Source organism: Centropristis striata, chromosome 23 (genome assembly GCF_030273125.1).
Source record: "Centropristis striata isolate RG_2023a ecotype Rhode Island chromosome 23, C.striata_1.0, whole genome shotgun sequence".
Lineage (NCBI taxonomy): Eukaryota > Metazoa > Chordata > Actinopteri > Perciformes > Serranidae > Centropristis > Centropristis striata.
Genome location: NC_081539.1, coordinates 20,951,138 through 20,968,199, shown reverse-complemented (window position 1 = coordinate 20,968,199; position 17,062 = coordinate 20,951,138). Strand labels below are relative to the sequence as shown.

The window sequence follows — 17,062 nt, the reverse complement described above, 5'->3', positions numbered from 1 at the left end:
CCACAAATCGCTTATACCAGCTGCTCCCATCTCTGTACACAAGTGTGCCTAAATGTGTGTTCATGTGTGCTTTTTTCTTATGCAAGGCCTGCACATTTTTCCCAGTTGAAATGCTCAAGACATTAATAGTCTTTTTGTGGCGTGTCAGAGAAGTGCTTCGGAGATGTTTAAGTGAGGGGCACATAGCTTGTGGCGTCAGTCAGGATACCTGCCCTATGATTATGTTTATGAAGATAATAACAGGGCTAGGGTCCCGCCGAGTACCGTCTTTAGAAAACAGTAGGGGTTTGAACTTTAAACTTTATTGTTACCCCTGGAAAACAACTGGTCGCCATGTCAGAGAAATGTCTGTACTAGTAGCAAGGTGTCTCTCTGTCCAAAGTGTTTAAAGTGTAAAAGCAGATGTTCTCTTCTCTTCTCTTCTCTTCTCTTCTCTTCTCTTCTCTTCTCTTCTCTTCTCTTCTCTTCTCTTCTCTTCTCTTCTCTTCTCTTCTCTTCTCTTCTCTTCTCTTCTCTTGCATTCAACAGTATAATTGGACAGATAGCTACAGGTTAAGCAAACATAAATCAGCTGACTTTAACACAATGGCGAGACAAGATGTCCCTGCCCATTCGGACCACAATGGAGTAATAACTAGTATTTGAGACAGCCAGCAACCACACTGCTGTGGTACAATGCATTGACTAATATCCTATCCAAGCTATACTGCCGGCATGTTTCTCAGCCACTTGATACGGTTAGATATCTTTCCCCAAATAGGGCAACATTTGTGACATTTTTTTTTCCTTTCCTAAAAAGGAATGAATGTTAGGCAACAAGTAGCCGGAGTTGCTACATTAGTTTGTAATGCTTAATAATAGGTTCCAAAATATCAGCAGGACTTACTGCTCTTGCAAAACTGACTTCAGTGCTGGAAAAGTACTTCATGCTTTTAATTCCCGACCTCTGTGCCTGTGATGAGGCAAGTATTTTTAGAATATATAATGCAATTTTTTTTAAATGCTTAGAATAAGTTACACATACAAGTTGTTTCACAAGCATCACAGTTATCACATATTAAAATAAGCAGAGAATTGGAGGCTCATGGTAGTTGATACAGTATAACCAGCCGTTTATATTTGCCAGGTGGATGTGAAATGCCTGCGTCAGAGACTGCTCTCTGTGTCTGTCTGTGAGTGTGTGCTATCCTTGACTGACGTGGACAATGTTTGCTTAACCTCTTCTGCGCTGCACTACCACGGCCTTGTCAATTTAAGTGTGCATGTGTGTGTGTGAGAGAGAGAGAGAGTCCAGCAATGGTAGCTTTCATTTTTAATGTTCCCAGCTGTAATTTTTTCTAAACAAACCTGCTGAGAGGCAGAGTGAGATCCTGGGGTGATTTATAATTGTGTGCATCTACACACCCCGATAGAAAACACGCTTTTTAGAGATTTTTTTCAGGCTTTGTATTTAGCAGGATTATTAATTTCACTTGGCAAATAATCCCAACCCTACCACCCTCTTTTGAATTGCTGTGTTATTGCAAAGAGGAGGTGTGCGCCTGTGTGTGCATGGTCTCATGCTTTTGCCTCATCCAAAGGATAAGGCTGTGATTTATGTAACAGCTAAGCCCTTTCATATTGTGTATGTTGTACCTTACAAGAGCATGATGAGCAGGCTAGATTAATATTTATTTAGCACAGGCAAATCAAGGATTAAGCAGTCATCATTTTAGCACTAATCCATGTCTCTGGTGAGATGCAGAGACAAAGAGAGGCAGATTACTAAACACATAACGCCGCAAAACCACAATTAGTTGGTGACTTGCTTTTCCTCAGCTGTGCAGAAAAAATTATGGACAGTAGATGTGCCGACACACACACAAAGTTTCCCTCTGCTACCTATTGTTGTCAGTGTTTGTCTGCTTCTGCCTGACTTTTAACTTTTCTTTCTCACCCTCCTCCCCTCTTCAAAAGAATCCCTCATTGAAATTAGCGGTGGTTTGTCTGATTCACTCATCTGACGTAAATGTGTCTCATGATCTTTCCACTGTCCGAACACACATGCACACACACTCTCTCTCTCACACACACACACACACACACACACACAAACACACACACACACACACACACTGACACATGCAAGAGCAATGAATACTTCTTTCTTAGCTCCAACCACGTGGGAGAGGGACAGTTTGCTTATACTGTGGGAGTCTCTGGGTGTGTGTGTGTGTGTGTTTGTGTGTGTGTGTGTGTGTGTGTGTGTGTGTTAGGAGTTACTTGGGAGTCTGTAAATAAAATTACATTCTTTACTAATTGAGTTAAACTGCTTTGCTGGAGATGTGGCAAAACAGATGAAAGCTGCCTGTGTATGTTTTGTGTTTGTATGTTGCGAGTCAGTGTGTGTGTGCAAATCTGAGTGTGTACGGCCGTAATCTAGTTAGCTCTTAGCACTCTCAGGTGGTAACCAACAGGGATGTTGTGTGTGTGTGTGTGTGTGTGTATTGCTGTGAGCTAGTTCTGTCCTCAAGCTCTAGCGCATGCAAAATGTCAAATGTAGCCTTGCAGAAGAAATAATCAAGAGCTGGAGTTGGAATAAAAAAAGTAATCCGTGTGCGTATGAGTGACTGTGTGTGTGTTGTCTGTAGGGGGGCACCCCTCACATGGGGAGCAACAACAAGGAACAGCAAAGAGGCCAAAAAGAGCATTGGAGAGCTGTTGCAGTGAAGTGAGGGGTGAGTAAGGAGGGCAGGGGAGTCGGGGGGGTCCAAACCAGATGTGAGGGCGATTGAGAGAAAATAAAAAGAAGAGAGATAAATAAAAAGAATGGACAGACAAGTCGTGCTGCGATAGAGAAAGACAGGGAGAAGCACAGAGAGAGAGAATGGCATCCTCAGTTCCCCTTTGCCCTCCTTCCTCTCTCTCACCCAGCCACTGAATGTTAATGGCTTTTCTGCCTCACCCCCCCCTACACGCACACACATATACACACACATCAACACCCCCCCTTTTCCAATCCCTCCCCATGGACACTGGTGCTTTGTTTGTGGCAGTGCTTCTATTCTTTCAAACTTAATTACCTTCTTGCCTTTTGTGGCGTCAGGGGCTGGAAGTTTTGCTCTGTGGCAGTGGAGGTCGTCACACATTCTTTGGCGGTGCATTCCCTTAATCTGGGGGGGTGGAGGTGAAGGGGGGGGGGGGGTAAAGAGAGTGAGGGGAAGAGTCGAGAGAGTGGAGCTTCCACCAGCATGCACTTCTAAGGTGGTTATAGTACCCCCCTGTGCACGTGTACGCACGCGTGCACGGTCATAATAGTCAGGGCATAGGCTGCCCTTTGTTTGTGCGGTTCATTTCCAATCAACCCTAATTAACTAGAGAGTGTTTCCAGATTGCCGGCAAAAGAAAAATCCCCACTTTTTTTCACTCCCCTCGGTCTTTGCTGTTTTGAGTTCGAGGAAGGGGAGTTAAAAAAAATGGAGGCATTAGCTATGTAGATTGGCTTTGCCTTTGATGCTGGAAAAATCTTTAGCAAGGGCAGTAAGTGGTGACTGCGACCCAGCAGTGTCTGACTGTTTATTTTCATGTTTCAGTTTGAGTTTAGTTTGAAATATTGCCTCTTCAAAGGTGCAAGACTTGTGCATATATTTAGACTGGACTGTGTAAGCCCAAAGTCCATTTGTAAAAATGTTAAAGCCAGTCAAAGTTGTCTTTAATCCATTAAACTTTGTCTCTATGAAACTGTACAAGCAGGAGATAAACACTGGCACTGATCTGGGAAACACATCCAAAGTATTATAATGAAAAACTGCTTAGCAGAAATAAATTTAACTGGGCTCTCAACTCAATAGGATGTCCCAGAGTCTTTGAGGTGGCTGTCTCTAAGCTGTAACTGGAGGACATGATAGATGTTTTCACCTCATCCTGGTTGAAGTTAGGATAGGGGCTGGTGTAATCTGATCCTAAATCAGATTTCAGGACCCATCCGTAGCTTGAGTGATATGATTCTGCTGTTGGTCTGAGGGAGAAGAAAAGACAAACATAGCCCCTGGGTTCACTATTTGTTCTAACCTGGTCAACAAGTTTGTTTTTGCATACTGGAGTATTTTAGTGTCCAATGACGCTCTCATCTCACATGTTGCTGATTATTTCCAAGGTCACCCAGATATTTTTTTTCTCTAACAATGAAATATCAGTTAAGCACCCGAGGGCAGTTGGGTTTATGTTACCTGAGCAACCAATGAGACCAATTTACTTGTCATCAACCTGAGGGATAGAACCTGCATACCTACTCTAGAAAAGGAAGAAAAGGCCACTTCCGTCCTCTACCTTTCTCCTCATTATCCTGGTCCCCCCTGCTCATCTAAACCTTTCTCTTCATTCTTTTGCCTCCTTCTACAACCCGAGATCATTGCTCATGTGGGCGTAATTTTGATTTTGATTTGCTAAAAGGCATTTTTTTGTGGAGTAGGTAATTTGTCGAACAAGATTCCTGTGCTAAATGGAGTGGGGCTTGCTTTAGGTGTCTGGGCCGCGCCTTGCAATAATGATAAGGTGTCTTTTGGGTAATGAAGGCCTTTGCTCACTAGGGAGACACAGGGAAGAGGACAGGCGGACAGAAAAGGGTGTGGGGGGGCATCGGGGAAATCTACTGCATCTAGGGTCTAATATTACACCTCCAGGCAACAAACAAGAGCTGCATGAAAACCCTTTGTGAGATTAAGAAGTAAAGAAGACAAAAAACACTTGGTCACGCAAAAGCCCTCCCCCCTCTCATCCTTTTGCAATTTTCTCCCTCTGTCCTTCCTTTTAAGACTTTAAACAGAGAGCATTAGGCCCTCTTCTGTGATTGTGTGCATGTGTGCATATGTGTTTGTGCACGCATGCATCAGCGCTCTTTGATGGCAGCCGAAGCTCTTCTCGCATTGTGAGGAAAGAGATCATTCCCCTCCTCCTTCATCCACTTCGTTTTTCATCCCTCCGTTTCTGCATGGCAACAAATAAACAGGTCTAATTAGACCAGAGTAGGCCTATTCATGGCACTGACAGTGGGAGATGGATGCAGGGGCTTTCACAGAGCCTTTCGCCTTTGTCTTTGGCTAATGCTTGGTGACATTTTGATAGAAGATTTGGTGTTAGACTGAGAGGCCACATGCCGAGAGAGAGATGACCTTCTAGGAGACCTCAAGGAATGGACACATAGTCTCACGCTGTCTTCTGACTTTGTTGTTTGACTTTAAAAGCTTTCATGGGTCACCTTAAAGATTCAGTCTGGATTTAATTTTGCCAGTTATTAGCTGTGCTCACATGTGTTTCCAAACATTTTGACAAGCAGAAGAAAAAAAAACGTTTCAGACCGACATCCCAAAGCACAGATCTGCCTAATTCCAGTGTTTACAGATCTTATAAATATTCGCAGCAGTATTAACAGCACTGTCTGCCCTTGCATTAAGATATGGGACAGTTAGTGGTGAAGAATTTGAACCTAACAGATCCCCATGTAAACAAAGACGGCAGTGTGGCGACACTGCAATTACAGGTTTGGCATTTAACAGGCTGCATCTCTGGCTAATGCGTGATCGTCTGACAGGAGGACAAAAGTAGGAGGAGACCATGACATCACCAGGAGCTCAGTATCTCAGGTCTGCACTGTGGACATGTTGTTGTAACACTTCATGTATTATCAGCACATTTATTACAACTGAACAAGCTTATAATTGAGGGCCCCAGCCAACAGGATCCAACTTCTATCTGAACCAGGAGTGCTTTAAGAATAACCAGAGTCAGAGGGCGAGGAGAAGAGTTGGAAAAAAAGGGGGAAAAAAGAGAGAAATCCCCTGATTTAGACTGCCTCTCTCTCAGGGAGCTACTGAAAAGCAGATGGAGGGATAGAGGACAGAGGAGGGGAGGGGGGAGAAAAACAATAGGCCAAAGAGTTTCTTAGCCCCTTTTCTCCCATCAGAACTAGCAGTGTCCAAACCAGGCATTCCTGGGCTATTATTTGCCTCTCACTGGATCTGATCTGCCACTTTAATTACCTTAGTGTATGTGTGTTTGTGTGTGTGTATGTGTGTGTGTGTGTGTGTGTGTGTGTGTGTGTGTGTGTGTGTGTGTGTGTGTGTGAGCGAGCCTGTGTCTGTGTGCATGCGTGTGAAAGCAATGGGACATGCTTAATTAAAAAACAGAGGTAGGAGCGGCTCAGGCCATCTCTTTTGTTCTTCTGTTAAAAGAAGGGGAACTGTTTCTGCAGTGTGGAAAAACCTGGGCTTCATTGTTAGTTTCTCTCTCTCTTTCTCTATGTATCTGTCCATCTATCGCTCTCTTTCAAATGAAAGTAATCTGGTTGGTTAGCAGAGCGAAGGAAGCCGGTGGGGGAGAGAGAGAGGAACAGCAGTAACATGATCTGCCTTAAAAGAAGCAGGAGTGGGCACTGCTGCTGTGGAAGGTGTGAAGCCTGGAGAATGAAGCAAAACATAACTTTTCCACATATTTATTCTTGGGACAAAGTGTCAGGTAATCAGCTTTTATACAGCTGATTACAAGTTATTATATTGATCTTGGCAAGTGTAAAGATTTTCGTGTCCGAAATGTTACTCTGAGCTCAGAAAGGTAGAAGAGGAAAATATTATATTCACTTGATAACAACACCAGACACCTTTTTACTTCTCTGTCCAACTATGCTAAATGAACTCATGCTGAATGGATCAGTATGACTTTAAACGCCTACACCAGGCTGCACTGCACTTCATTGCTCTGTCATAAGAGAAAAAGCTAAGAGCGAGGACTTTAGCTTTTGACTTAAGATCTGGCATCCATCTCCACTTTAGAGTCCCCACATAAGGGTCAATTATTAAGATACACTGATGTCCATCTAAAGCATTAGTCAAGCAGTGTTAGTTTGTTTGTCACTGTTCTGTTGGTGGCACAATTAATGGATTAATTTCAAGCCAAAGATGACAAAATAATGGACAGTTACGTTATTGTTGGCAGGCAGCACACATGTAAACAGCTGCTAACCTGTTAGCATTAGGGGTGATATGTCAGTGCCAAGTGCTTAACACATTGGCTTACCCATAAGACATAATTCCATACTTAAAGTGTTAGGAGATGCATAATTCATAAACCGCAGTGTTTTATGTCCGAGCTACAATTCAAAGGGGTTGCTCCCCAATGAAATAAGCAGTGAAATGACACCAGTGACAAGTAGTAAATCCTGTCGTATGTGTCGCATTAGCTCTCAAACCCACCGCTTCTGAACAGCTTTACCCTCAATCACATTAAAGACAAACGTTGGTGAGAGGGACACTGGTGGAAATATGAATATATGTTTGACTGGAGTGAGAAGCCCAGTATGTTAGGTGAACATAATGGATGATTTATGGTAAAAAAAAAGAATTAAAAAAAAGCTAACTGAGCTCTAATTCAAGTGGATGTGCAAAAGCTTTTATTTTATTTTATTTTTTCTCATATGGCCAAATTATGTTTTACTTCTTTTGTTATACATGCAGCTGAGCCATATCAATACATTTAAAAATTTGTGCTTAAACAGGCTGTGTGTGTGTGTGTGTGTGTGTGTTAATACCATGCATTCTTATGGCATGACACATATTTGGCCTGTTTCAACTCCTTGCTTGTTTAGAATGCAAAGCTAATTGCTGCTAATTTCTTTGCAATTACAAGTGTGAGTTAACATGCAGACAGGTGTGTGTTTGTGTGTGTGTGTGTGTGTGTGTGTGTTGAAAACCATAGTTGTTATCTTTAAGATCTGTGACTTGGGCTAAAAATCACTCGGGTTAAAAAAAAACAAAAAACAGATGGAGTTTACTGTATCAGGAGAGTAAAGATAGACATTGGTAGTGGTCACAGAAATATACAGTGTGTACACACAAGTGAAAGGAACTATTGACAGATTATTTTGCACTCCTTAAAGATGCTTATAAAAATGTGAAAACTGCCTTACTGTACCTTCCTATGCTTACAGAGCGACATGTCTACCTCCTGCTTTTTGCCACAACCATGCTGAACAGATAAGCACTGAAATTAATTTTCTGCTCCTTTTTCTTTAATCTCACGAATAGAGAGACTGAAGCCGAGTGAGACACAGAAAGAGAAAACATAATTTCTCCCTTTTAATCTATCACTAGTCCCCATGGAATCATCTCTGGGATATGTCAGATTAGACCTGATTATAGCGCGTGCACACATGCACCCACAAACATGCTCACACACATGTTTGATTTCATTCCTCACGCTTTTACTGTCCCTCCCACTGGCTTTGTTTAGCCCTGGATTGTTGCAGATTAATCCTCTAATTGCTTTGTAGCTTTGTTGTGAGAGAGAGGGAGTGTAGAAAAAGAGAGGGAGAATTAAGCAGCAGGTGGATTGGGTTAAAGGTTAACATGGCTCTTTAAAGCTTTCTTTTAATGCCAGCTCATTTACACGCAAGCATCTGAAAGGCGCTGGTACTGTATCAAGAGGAAAAAAAACCCTGGCATGCACAACTAGTTCATTTGTTGCATTTAGCTGAGCAAGAAAGCAGTTTCTTCTAAGTAGCAATGAAGCCTCAGTTCTCAAGCTTTTAGTCTGTTTTTCTTTTTCTCTTCTGATGGTTTTGTATCAGTTGTTTCTTCTTGTTCTCTTTAGGTGACGGGAAATTACGCACATGATTACAAAATAAAATGACTGCGGGGTGGTGAGTGTGTTTGTGGGCTTAGGAGGCTTTTTTTTAAATATTGTGTGTGTGTGTTTGTGTGTGCCTTTGCTTTTGCATTTGTGGCTTGTTGTGAAAAGCCAAGAGATTGAAGCAGTGAGGGGTTGAGAGATGGGCAGCCGCCCAGGATTGATAACATCTCACTGGTATTCCAAACATCATTCCTCATGGAAGCTCATTCTTTCTCTCTTTCGGTCTGTCATACCTCCTATAGGACAAGACGTTTGAAATTTTATAAATGTGAATAGTTTAATTTCACGATTTAATCCTGCATCTACATCCTCATCTAAAATCAAAATTAAAAAGAAATCAAAATCAGTTCTACGTCTTCTTAGCTGCATGACAATATACAGTATATACTTTCCTTGTCCACACAGAGTCTGAGTCATACCTTCAGGGCATTAATAGGTTAATAGGTGCTGCCTAATTAGCAACTCCTGACTGGTAAGAACATGCCAAGACTGATTTAGCCAATGATTGAAGACTCCTCCAACTCCAATCCGCTCTTCCTCTTAAAAGAGGACATTACCTGTTCTACATATAAGTCATTTGATAAAGTTGGTTGGTAAATATTATCTCTGTGTGTAAGTAAAGTTTCCCACAAATTGAGAGTGTGCAAAGCTGGCTGGTACTAGCGTGACATCATAATCTTTTAACACAGCATTAGCACACACAGGACACAACAGAGCCGAAAACTTCCAGAGTTGCACAGTGGTATGTCGATCACAGAGTCTATTTACTAGACAATTGGGTTATTCCTATAAACTTCCCTACTGCAGGCTGTCGTGGGAGCTGCTTCATTCATTTATACCTAATTTCCCCTGTTTCCAAGCTCTGGTCCCTGGGGTCAATAAGAAACGAAACTTTTGTTCAAGGATGGTTTTTTTCTGTGGTTGTGGCAAGCAATCTCAGTCTGCCAGTTATAAGACGAAGATGCAAGCGGGAGCAGTTAATACTGGATTTCTCCACTTTTGAAAAGTTGTCATGGTGCTAGCTATTTAACAGTGTTCTTATTTCTGGTAGGTGGTAGGCAACACAGAGGAAGGTTACTGTCATGTTTTTTGTTGCATCTAAGAAACACCTCAGGATCTTTTGCTGTGTATTTTTACCTGATTAGCACAGGCAGTATTAAAATTGTCAACCTCTGCTCTAGAAATCAGTTTCATCCAAATGAGGCTTGCAGCAACACAGTTCATATTAGGTTGAATTTGGGGTGAGAGTAAGTGGGAATTAATTATACTAAAGTTAGAATTAGCCAACATTATCTGCTGTCTAAGACCATTTACTAAATCTCTGTTGTCCTTTCTGATTTTTTGTCTTTCCCCACCTCAGGTCCCTGTTAGGCTGGATGCGATGAGATCCCTATGTAGTGGTCGTCATGGCAACTTGTGACTCTCCCCCTATGGTGTCATCGCGGCAGCAGGAACATGGTGGCCAGAGGCTGGACGCTGCTGCTGAGGACAACTCTGTCGTCGCCATGGAGACCAGTGTCGCCAACAACAACAACAACCAACCGTCGCCTGCTGCCATTGGAGAGCCAGAGAATGGCCTTGGAGAGCCCGCTGTGAGCCCACTGAGGTCCACTGCTACCCCCACCAATGTCAGTGCAACCACCGACCCTGTAACTGAACAGAGTCGGAGAGAAAGCTTTACTACCGGTAACAAAGGGAGTGTTACCGGGACTTTACCAGGAGGAGGAGGAGCAGCTTTGGGTTCGGACTGTTCTGCCCCTGCCACATCTCCCGTGGCACCGGCAAAGGAGATCCCCTGCAACGAATGTTCTAGTTCCTTCTCCAGTTTACAAAAATACATGGAGCACCACTGCCCCAACGCCCGCCTGCCTACTACTGGAGGTCACGAGGAGGGTGAGGAGGTTGAAGGGATGGTAGGGGAGGAGAGTGAAGATGAAGGAGAGCGTGAGTTGGGTGTTGCAGAAGTGGGGGAAATGAACAGCGAAATGGAGATGGAAGAGGATAGTGATGTGGAGAACCTGAGCGGCGAGATCATCTACCAGCCCGATGGCTCTGCTTTCATCCTGGAGGACGCCAAAGAGCAGTGTGGCAACCAGGGGGGGCTCACTGGGCCTCTCCAATTCAGGGGCCTGCTGTCCCCCCAGACCTTCCCCAATGCCCAGGCCAGCAGTGGCCAGAGCGGCCTGAGCCCAGGGGGGGAGCGGTTGGAGCAGCCCGCTGCACCCATGTCCTTCTACCCCCAGATCATCAACACCTTCCACATCGCCTCATCCCTGGGGAATAACCCCCTAAAGGCCGACCACCCCTCCTTCCCAAATACCTCAGCTGGAGGGCTGGCAGGCACTCGTCCCGTGTTGCACAGTTTCCGTGTCTATGACCTCCGCCACAAGAATGACAAAGACTATCTGAAGGCGGATGGTGCAGCCAAAAACTCCTGTGTGTCCAAAGATGTCCCCAACAATGTGGACTTGTCCAAGTTTGAGGGCTGCGTAGCCGATGGGCGGCGGAAGCCTGTGCTGATGTGTTTCCTGTGCAAGCTGTCTTTTGGCTACAGCCGTTCCTTCGTGACACATGCTGTCCATGACCACCGTATGACCCTGAATGATCAGGAGCAGAAACTGCTGAGCAACAAGCATGTCTCTGCCATCATCCAGGGCATCGGCAAGGACAAAGAACCTCTTATAAGCTTTCTGGAACCAAAAACCCCCCCCAACTCTGTGCTACCCCACTTTCCTACACCTGCCAACTTCCTAGGGCCAGACACGGGGCTCCGCGGCTTGTGGAATGCTTTCCACAATAGTGGGGAGAATACCGATTCCCTTCAGGCAGGTTTTGCCTTCCTGAAGGGCAGTGCCAGCAGCTCCTCCAATGACCAAACCCCCAGAACCCAAACCATGCCAAAGGCTGAGACCAACCCAAACCTCGGGGGAGGGGCTGGTGCCCACAGAACCCTCAGTGGGAGTTCTGCTGCTGCCATTGGTGGCAACCTGGAAGGTCGGAACTCTGATAGTGACTGCAAGGGCCACGTTAGGGACACATGCACTTTGCAACCCAATGGGCCGGACCTGAGCCAGTACCCGCATGTCAAGCGGGAGCCCGGTGCAGTTGGAGGAGAAAGTCCAGAGCAGGATGAGGATGCTTACTCCAATGGTGGTGGAGTAGAAATGGAGGCAGATGAGGAGGAGGAACAGGCCATGACCATGGCAATGACAGGCCAGCGGGCCGACAGCACCAGTAGCAAAGATTTCCCTCTCTTAAACCAAAGTATTTCCCCCCTTTCCAACAGTGTGCTAAAGTTATACAGTGACAGCAAAGGCCCTGCATCCACTTCCTCTTCCTCCCTGACTGTGTGTGAGAAGCTGGAGATGGAGAAAAGCCGCCTGTCCGCTTCCCTGGAAGCTGCCAGAGAGCGAGAGAGCAGCAATGACTCCACCTGTGAAGCCCTGGCTGGACGGGATGAGTCGTCGCCATCCTCCCATCCCCTTGACATGATGATGTTGCGCAGAGATGACGAGAGTCCTGGACCTCTGCACCAACACTTAGGGAATCCCAGTACCCCTGGAACCCCAGGGACACCTGGTACCCCTGGTCCAGGTGAAGGGTCCCCAGGTAGTGGGGTGGAGTGCCCCAAGTGTGACACAGTCTTGGGATCCTCACGGTCACTGGGAGGGCATATGACGATGATGCATTCACGTAACTCCTGCAAGACGCTGAAGTGTCCCAAGTGTAACTGGCACTACAAGTACCAGCAGACACTGGACGCTCACATGAAGGAGAAACATCCAGAGTCTGGTGGATCATGTGTGTACTGCCGCACAGGACAGCCTCACCCTCGCTTAGCCAGAGGCGAAAGCTATACCTGTGGATACAAGCCTTTCCGCTGCGAGGTCTGTCCATCTTTTTTTTTTTCATCTCTATGGACTTCTGTCTTCTGTCTTTATCTTTTCAATATTTCCAAATTATGATAGATAACTTTTATCCTTGATTAAATTCTCTTGGTTTGGTGTTCATATGCTGTAAAGAATATCATAATCTTGACAATATAGATGATGCAATATTCTTTTGAAGCCTATTTTGAAGTACAAGTAGTCTTGTCTTTCTCTTTTTATTTAACAAGTATTACAGCTATAAAGGTTAAAGTAATTATCTCAAAACACTGACTGAAGAAAAAATGAATTCTAATACTAAATCATTAATCAGATATCTGCTAGTTTCTGTTATAAATGCATATAATATATATCATGCATCACTGTATTAATTCTCTTAGGTATGCAACTACTCAACCACCACCAAAGGCAACCTAAGCATCCACATGCAGTCGGACAAGCATCTGAACAACGTACAAACACTCCAGAACGGTGGCACTGAGGTACAATACAACCACAACCACAACCATGCCAACCCTGTGGCCAGTGCCAGCCTTGGTGGAGGCTGTGGTGCACCCTCGCCCTCCAAGCCCAAACAGAAGCCCACTTGGCGCTGTGAGGTAATGCAACAACAGTATCATTGTAGAGCCGTGGTAGCCACATACCAATTTGCTTGATTCAATGTCTAAACAATGAGCCATTTATTTCCCTCTGCGTCACTATGTCTATTATTTTTCTTGGCCACATCATCTGACCTCTGGTCATTATAAAACAGAATTTCTCATACTTTCTCACATTATCTCCAAGTATTGTAGAAACCATCAGAAGTTCATCATTATGACGGCATTATAAAAATGCTTGCATTTAGAGTTTTTCTGTGGTTTAAGCTGTGATTAATATTTTGGTGTTGCTTCAGTTTTTGCCAATGCCCTTTTTTAACATTACATAAATGTAAATGATGAATTGACCAAGTGTTTTAATTTTAAATCAATTATATGATGAATTACAATTTCATTTGAAGTCTTAAAACAATGCTTTGATGATGATGATGATGATGATGATGATACCACCTTCCGTCCAACAGGTGTGTGACTATGAGACCAATGTGGCGCGGAACTTGCGAATTCATATGACCAGCGAAAAACACATGCACAACATGATGCTGCTGCAGCAGAACATGAAGCAGATCCAACACAGCCTCCATCTGGGCCTAGCCCCGGCTGAGGCAGAGCTTTACCAGTACTACCTGGCTCAAAACATGGGCATGGCAGGTGTAAAACTGGAGAGCCCAGCCGGCAGCAGTGGCCCAGATGCTCAGATGATGATTAACCCGTTCCAGCTAGATCCTGCAACTGCGGCTGCTCTTGGATCTGGTCTTGGTGAGTGATTTTAGAAGTAAATGAACCAATTACGTATTGGGCAATTAAAAAGCCAAAAAAGCCATTTCTAAATAATTAGAAGTTGACTTTTTAATATATTTGCCCCCAAGCTTGTATTTGTTTCTCTTGCTCATCCTTCACTTGATCAGCTTTATTTTTTGTTTCATATATCTGATGCCATCTGGGTGTTGTTTATCTCTCTGCCTTTCCTTTGTTGCTCTTCATTTTTCTTCCTGCCCTCTCACCTTCTCTTTTTCTGCTCCCATCCTTTTTACCTTGCAGCCCTCCTCCCCCTTGCCGCACCCTCTTCTCTTTCTCTTTCCCTCTTATCTCTGCTCTCATATTGTCCCTCTGTCATTGTCTCCTTTCTTTGACCCCTCTCACTGATTAAAAAATGATTATGAGACGCCACATGAGAATTATTCTTAATCTTTCATTTGTAATTTTCTTAAGTCAGCTTAATCCCCCCTATACACACCCCTCCCCACCTTTGCTCACCCTGGAGAGGACTCACACACATGTACACACACACACACATACACGCACACATACACTCTCACACAGCAGGAAGCGGATTCCCGTAGGAGTGAGAGAGATTTAACAATGACCCTGCAGTGTTACACACCCACTCCCTCCTCTAGTGTGGAGGTCACAGCCCAGCCAGCAGATGTACTCTCAGTGAATTACACTGATAACACACAGCTCCCCATAGTGAGCGAAGCTGTACATAGGTTCAGATGGTGTGAGCAGGATATTTAGATATTCAAATATTCACTCAGCCATGCACATATTGATCAAGGATGAGTATTCATCAACACAGTTTAATTTAAGTTAATGTTTTGCTCACAATTTGCTTCCTCATCCAGGTAAAAATTGTGTTTTTTAAAACCAGTACGTGCCATCACACAAACACACATCTCCTTATCCACTAATTGGGGGAATTATACTAAAACTGTTTTTAAAAAATGATTCAGTTAATATGTAATTGTTAAATCCTCAGTGCTCCAAACACCATGTTGAGATATTATCTGAAAAAAAGACATGATGAGCTTTGGTAACATGCATAGAGAGACAATGAAGGGATCAAATGAAAGAGTTAATTACATTCTATGAATGGCAGATCTTTTTTTGTCTCAGGGTGGGCGGGCATAAGAAAGAGGAAACTTGTATAATGCATTGATCAGCTTTTCAAATCTCTGCGTGGATGTGAGAAATTCTTAGAGCCCTAAAACCGTTGTCCCACCATTGCTGAGAGGAGTAATTAAAGCTACCTGATGAGCGAGTTAGCAAGTTGAAAAGGATGATTGTAATTGATCCTGATTCAATCCTATTAGGGTTTTTTATAGACAAGACTTTGTAAGGAGCCCTAGTCCTCTGCGAGGCTTTATTTTATCAAATCCTTTTGTGTGAGAGAGGCCTGCATGGAGGACTCACTTTTCTCTCCACGGTTAATTTCATTAAAAGAGCCTTTTCTCTTTCTCTCTATCCTTTAAAACCTCCCTATGCATGCCAGACTTTCATTTTCATCCGAGCTTTGTCATTCTGTCATACCTCTTTGTTTATATATACCATTTTTCCCTCTGTGCCTTCCTTCTATCTGACATGTTACCCTGCGATGCTTCCATGTATGTAATCTGTATGAAATCCCTAACTCTTAAAACGCTTTCTGTCTTTTTTTCTGTCTAACCTGCATTCTCGCTCATATATTCCACAGTGAATAGTGACCTATCAGCGGAGTTGCGGCTTGCCAGTGGACAACTGATGGCAGATGACCTGTCCTTGGTGTCCACTGGTGGAATGGGGGGTATGTCCTCATCGGACCCCTCCCTCTCCTCCTTATCGCCACCCATCAACGACCCCTCGCTGCGCCTCTACCAGTGCGCCGTGTGCAACTGCTACTCCACGGACAGCCTGGAGGCTCTGAATGCCCACGTCAATGCCGAGCGCTCTTTGCCCGAAGAGGAGTGGCGCTGCGTGGTTGGCGACGTCTACCAGTGCAAGCTCTGCAGCTACAACACGCAGCTTAAGGCCAACTTTCAGCTGCACTGCAAGACAGACAAGCACATGCAGAAGCACCAGCTGGTGGCCCACATCAAGGAGGGAGGCAAAGCCAACCAGTGGAGATTAAAGTGTGTGGCCATTGGCAACCCTGTGCACCTCAAGTGCAACGCCTGTGACTACTACAGTAACAGCGTGGATAAACTGAGACTACATGCCACCAACCAGAGGCACGAGGCTGCCATCCGCCTCTACAAGGTAAAAATGCATTGTTATTTTTGCAAGACACTGATACATTGAATAGAATATAGCATAATACAGCATTCTTACTAGTAAACATCTGTGGGGAACACAGTCATTTTAAGCCCAAATTTAGAAAAGACACATATGTTTTTGTTTATAAAATCCCTGCCCCTTCCTCTAAACTGCACTGTCACATGGATATAAAGTTCCCATGAGAATGTAATAGCCGAGATGGAAAAGGTCACTGTTACAGTACCCAGGATGATATCCATCAGATATGGGTATATATCCTGTTTATGACCAGCGGGCACAACTGTTACTGTTAATTATATGCAGTCATCGAGTTTCAAATGTTTCAAAGTTTTGATTATATTCGGCTGTTAGTAAATCAGTAGTCCATAGTCAGTTAACTGTCTGTAAATAATTCTGGAATAATTCTTAATTGGTAAGAATGTAGAGCCATATTAACAACTTCATTTTGAACAATGACAAAATTAAAATACAACATATATTCTATAAATGATACTGGTATATAATTTCTATGTAATACACAGATAGACACATTAAGATTCTAAACAAAAAAAATATTTATGTACACTGGCAGACACAGACACTGGTTCTTTAGGACAATAGGGGAACCTTATTTTATCTGGGGATTATTTGGTGACTTGTCATTGGGTTACCTCACTAGTTGCCAATCAGAGCAGTGAACTCACACATAAGTCACTTACTTAACTAATTAAACTCTTCACTCTTTGGGCAATAAACAGTTCCTGCTAAGAAATTCCAACACAACCAATATTTGGCATCTTTCTCCTCTCCAATATATTTAAGGTGATTTAGTTTGTCAGACATCTCCTTCAGCTTAATAGGATGCTGTTACATTTCCGAGGCCTTGACCTACAGGACAGGATC

At 43.8% G+C, this 17,062-nt stretch overlaps 1 protein-coding gene across 4 annotated transcripts in view; it reads left to right on the top strand.

The window, feature by feature from the left end:
• zfhx4 (zinc finger homeobox 4) overlaps positions 1 to 17,062 on the top strand; it is an 84,121-nt gene that overhangs the window by 14,360 nt on the left and 52,699 nt on the right. For all 4 annotated transcript variants that reach the window (XM_059327370.1, XM_059327372.1, XM_059327369.1 and 1 more), the window contains exons 2-5: positions 10,022 to 12,548; positions 12,929 to 13,147; positions 13,612 to 13,906; positions 15,621 to 16,162. In XM_059327370.1, coding sequence (XP_059183353.1) covers positions 10,068 to 12,548; positions 12,929 to 13,147; positions 13,612 to 13,906; positions 15,621 to 16,162 — 3,537 coding nt within the window. In that variant the 5' untranslated portion in view covers positions 10,022 to 10,067. The remainder of the gene's footprint in view (positions 1 to 10,021; positions 12,549 to 12,928; positions 13,148 to 13,611; positions 13,907 to 15,620; positions 16,163 to 17,062) is intronic.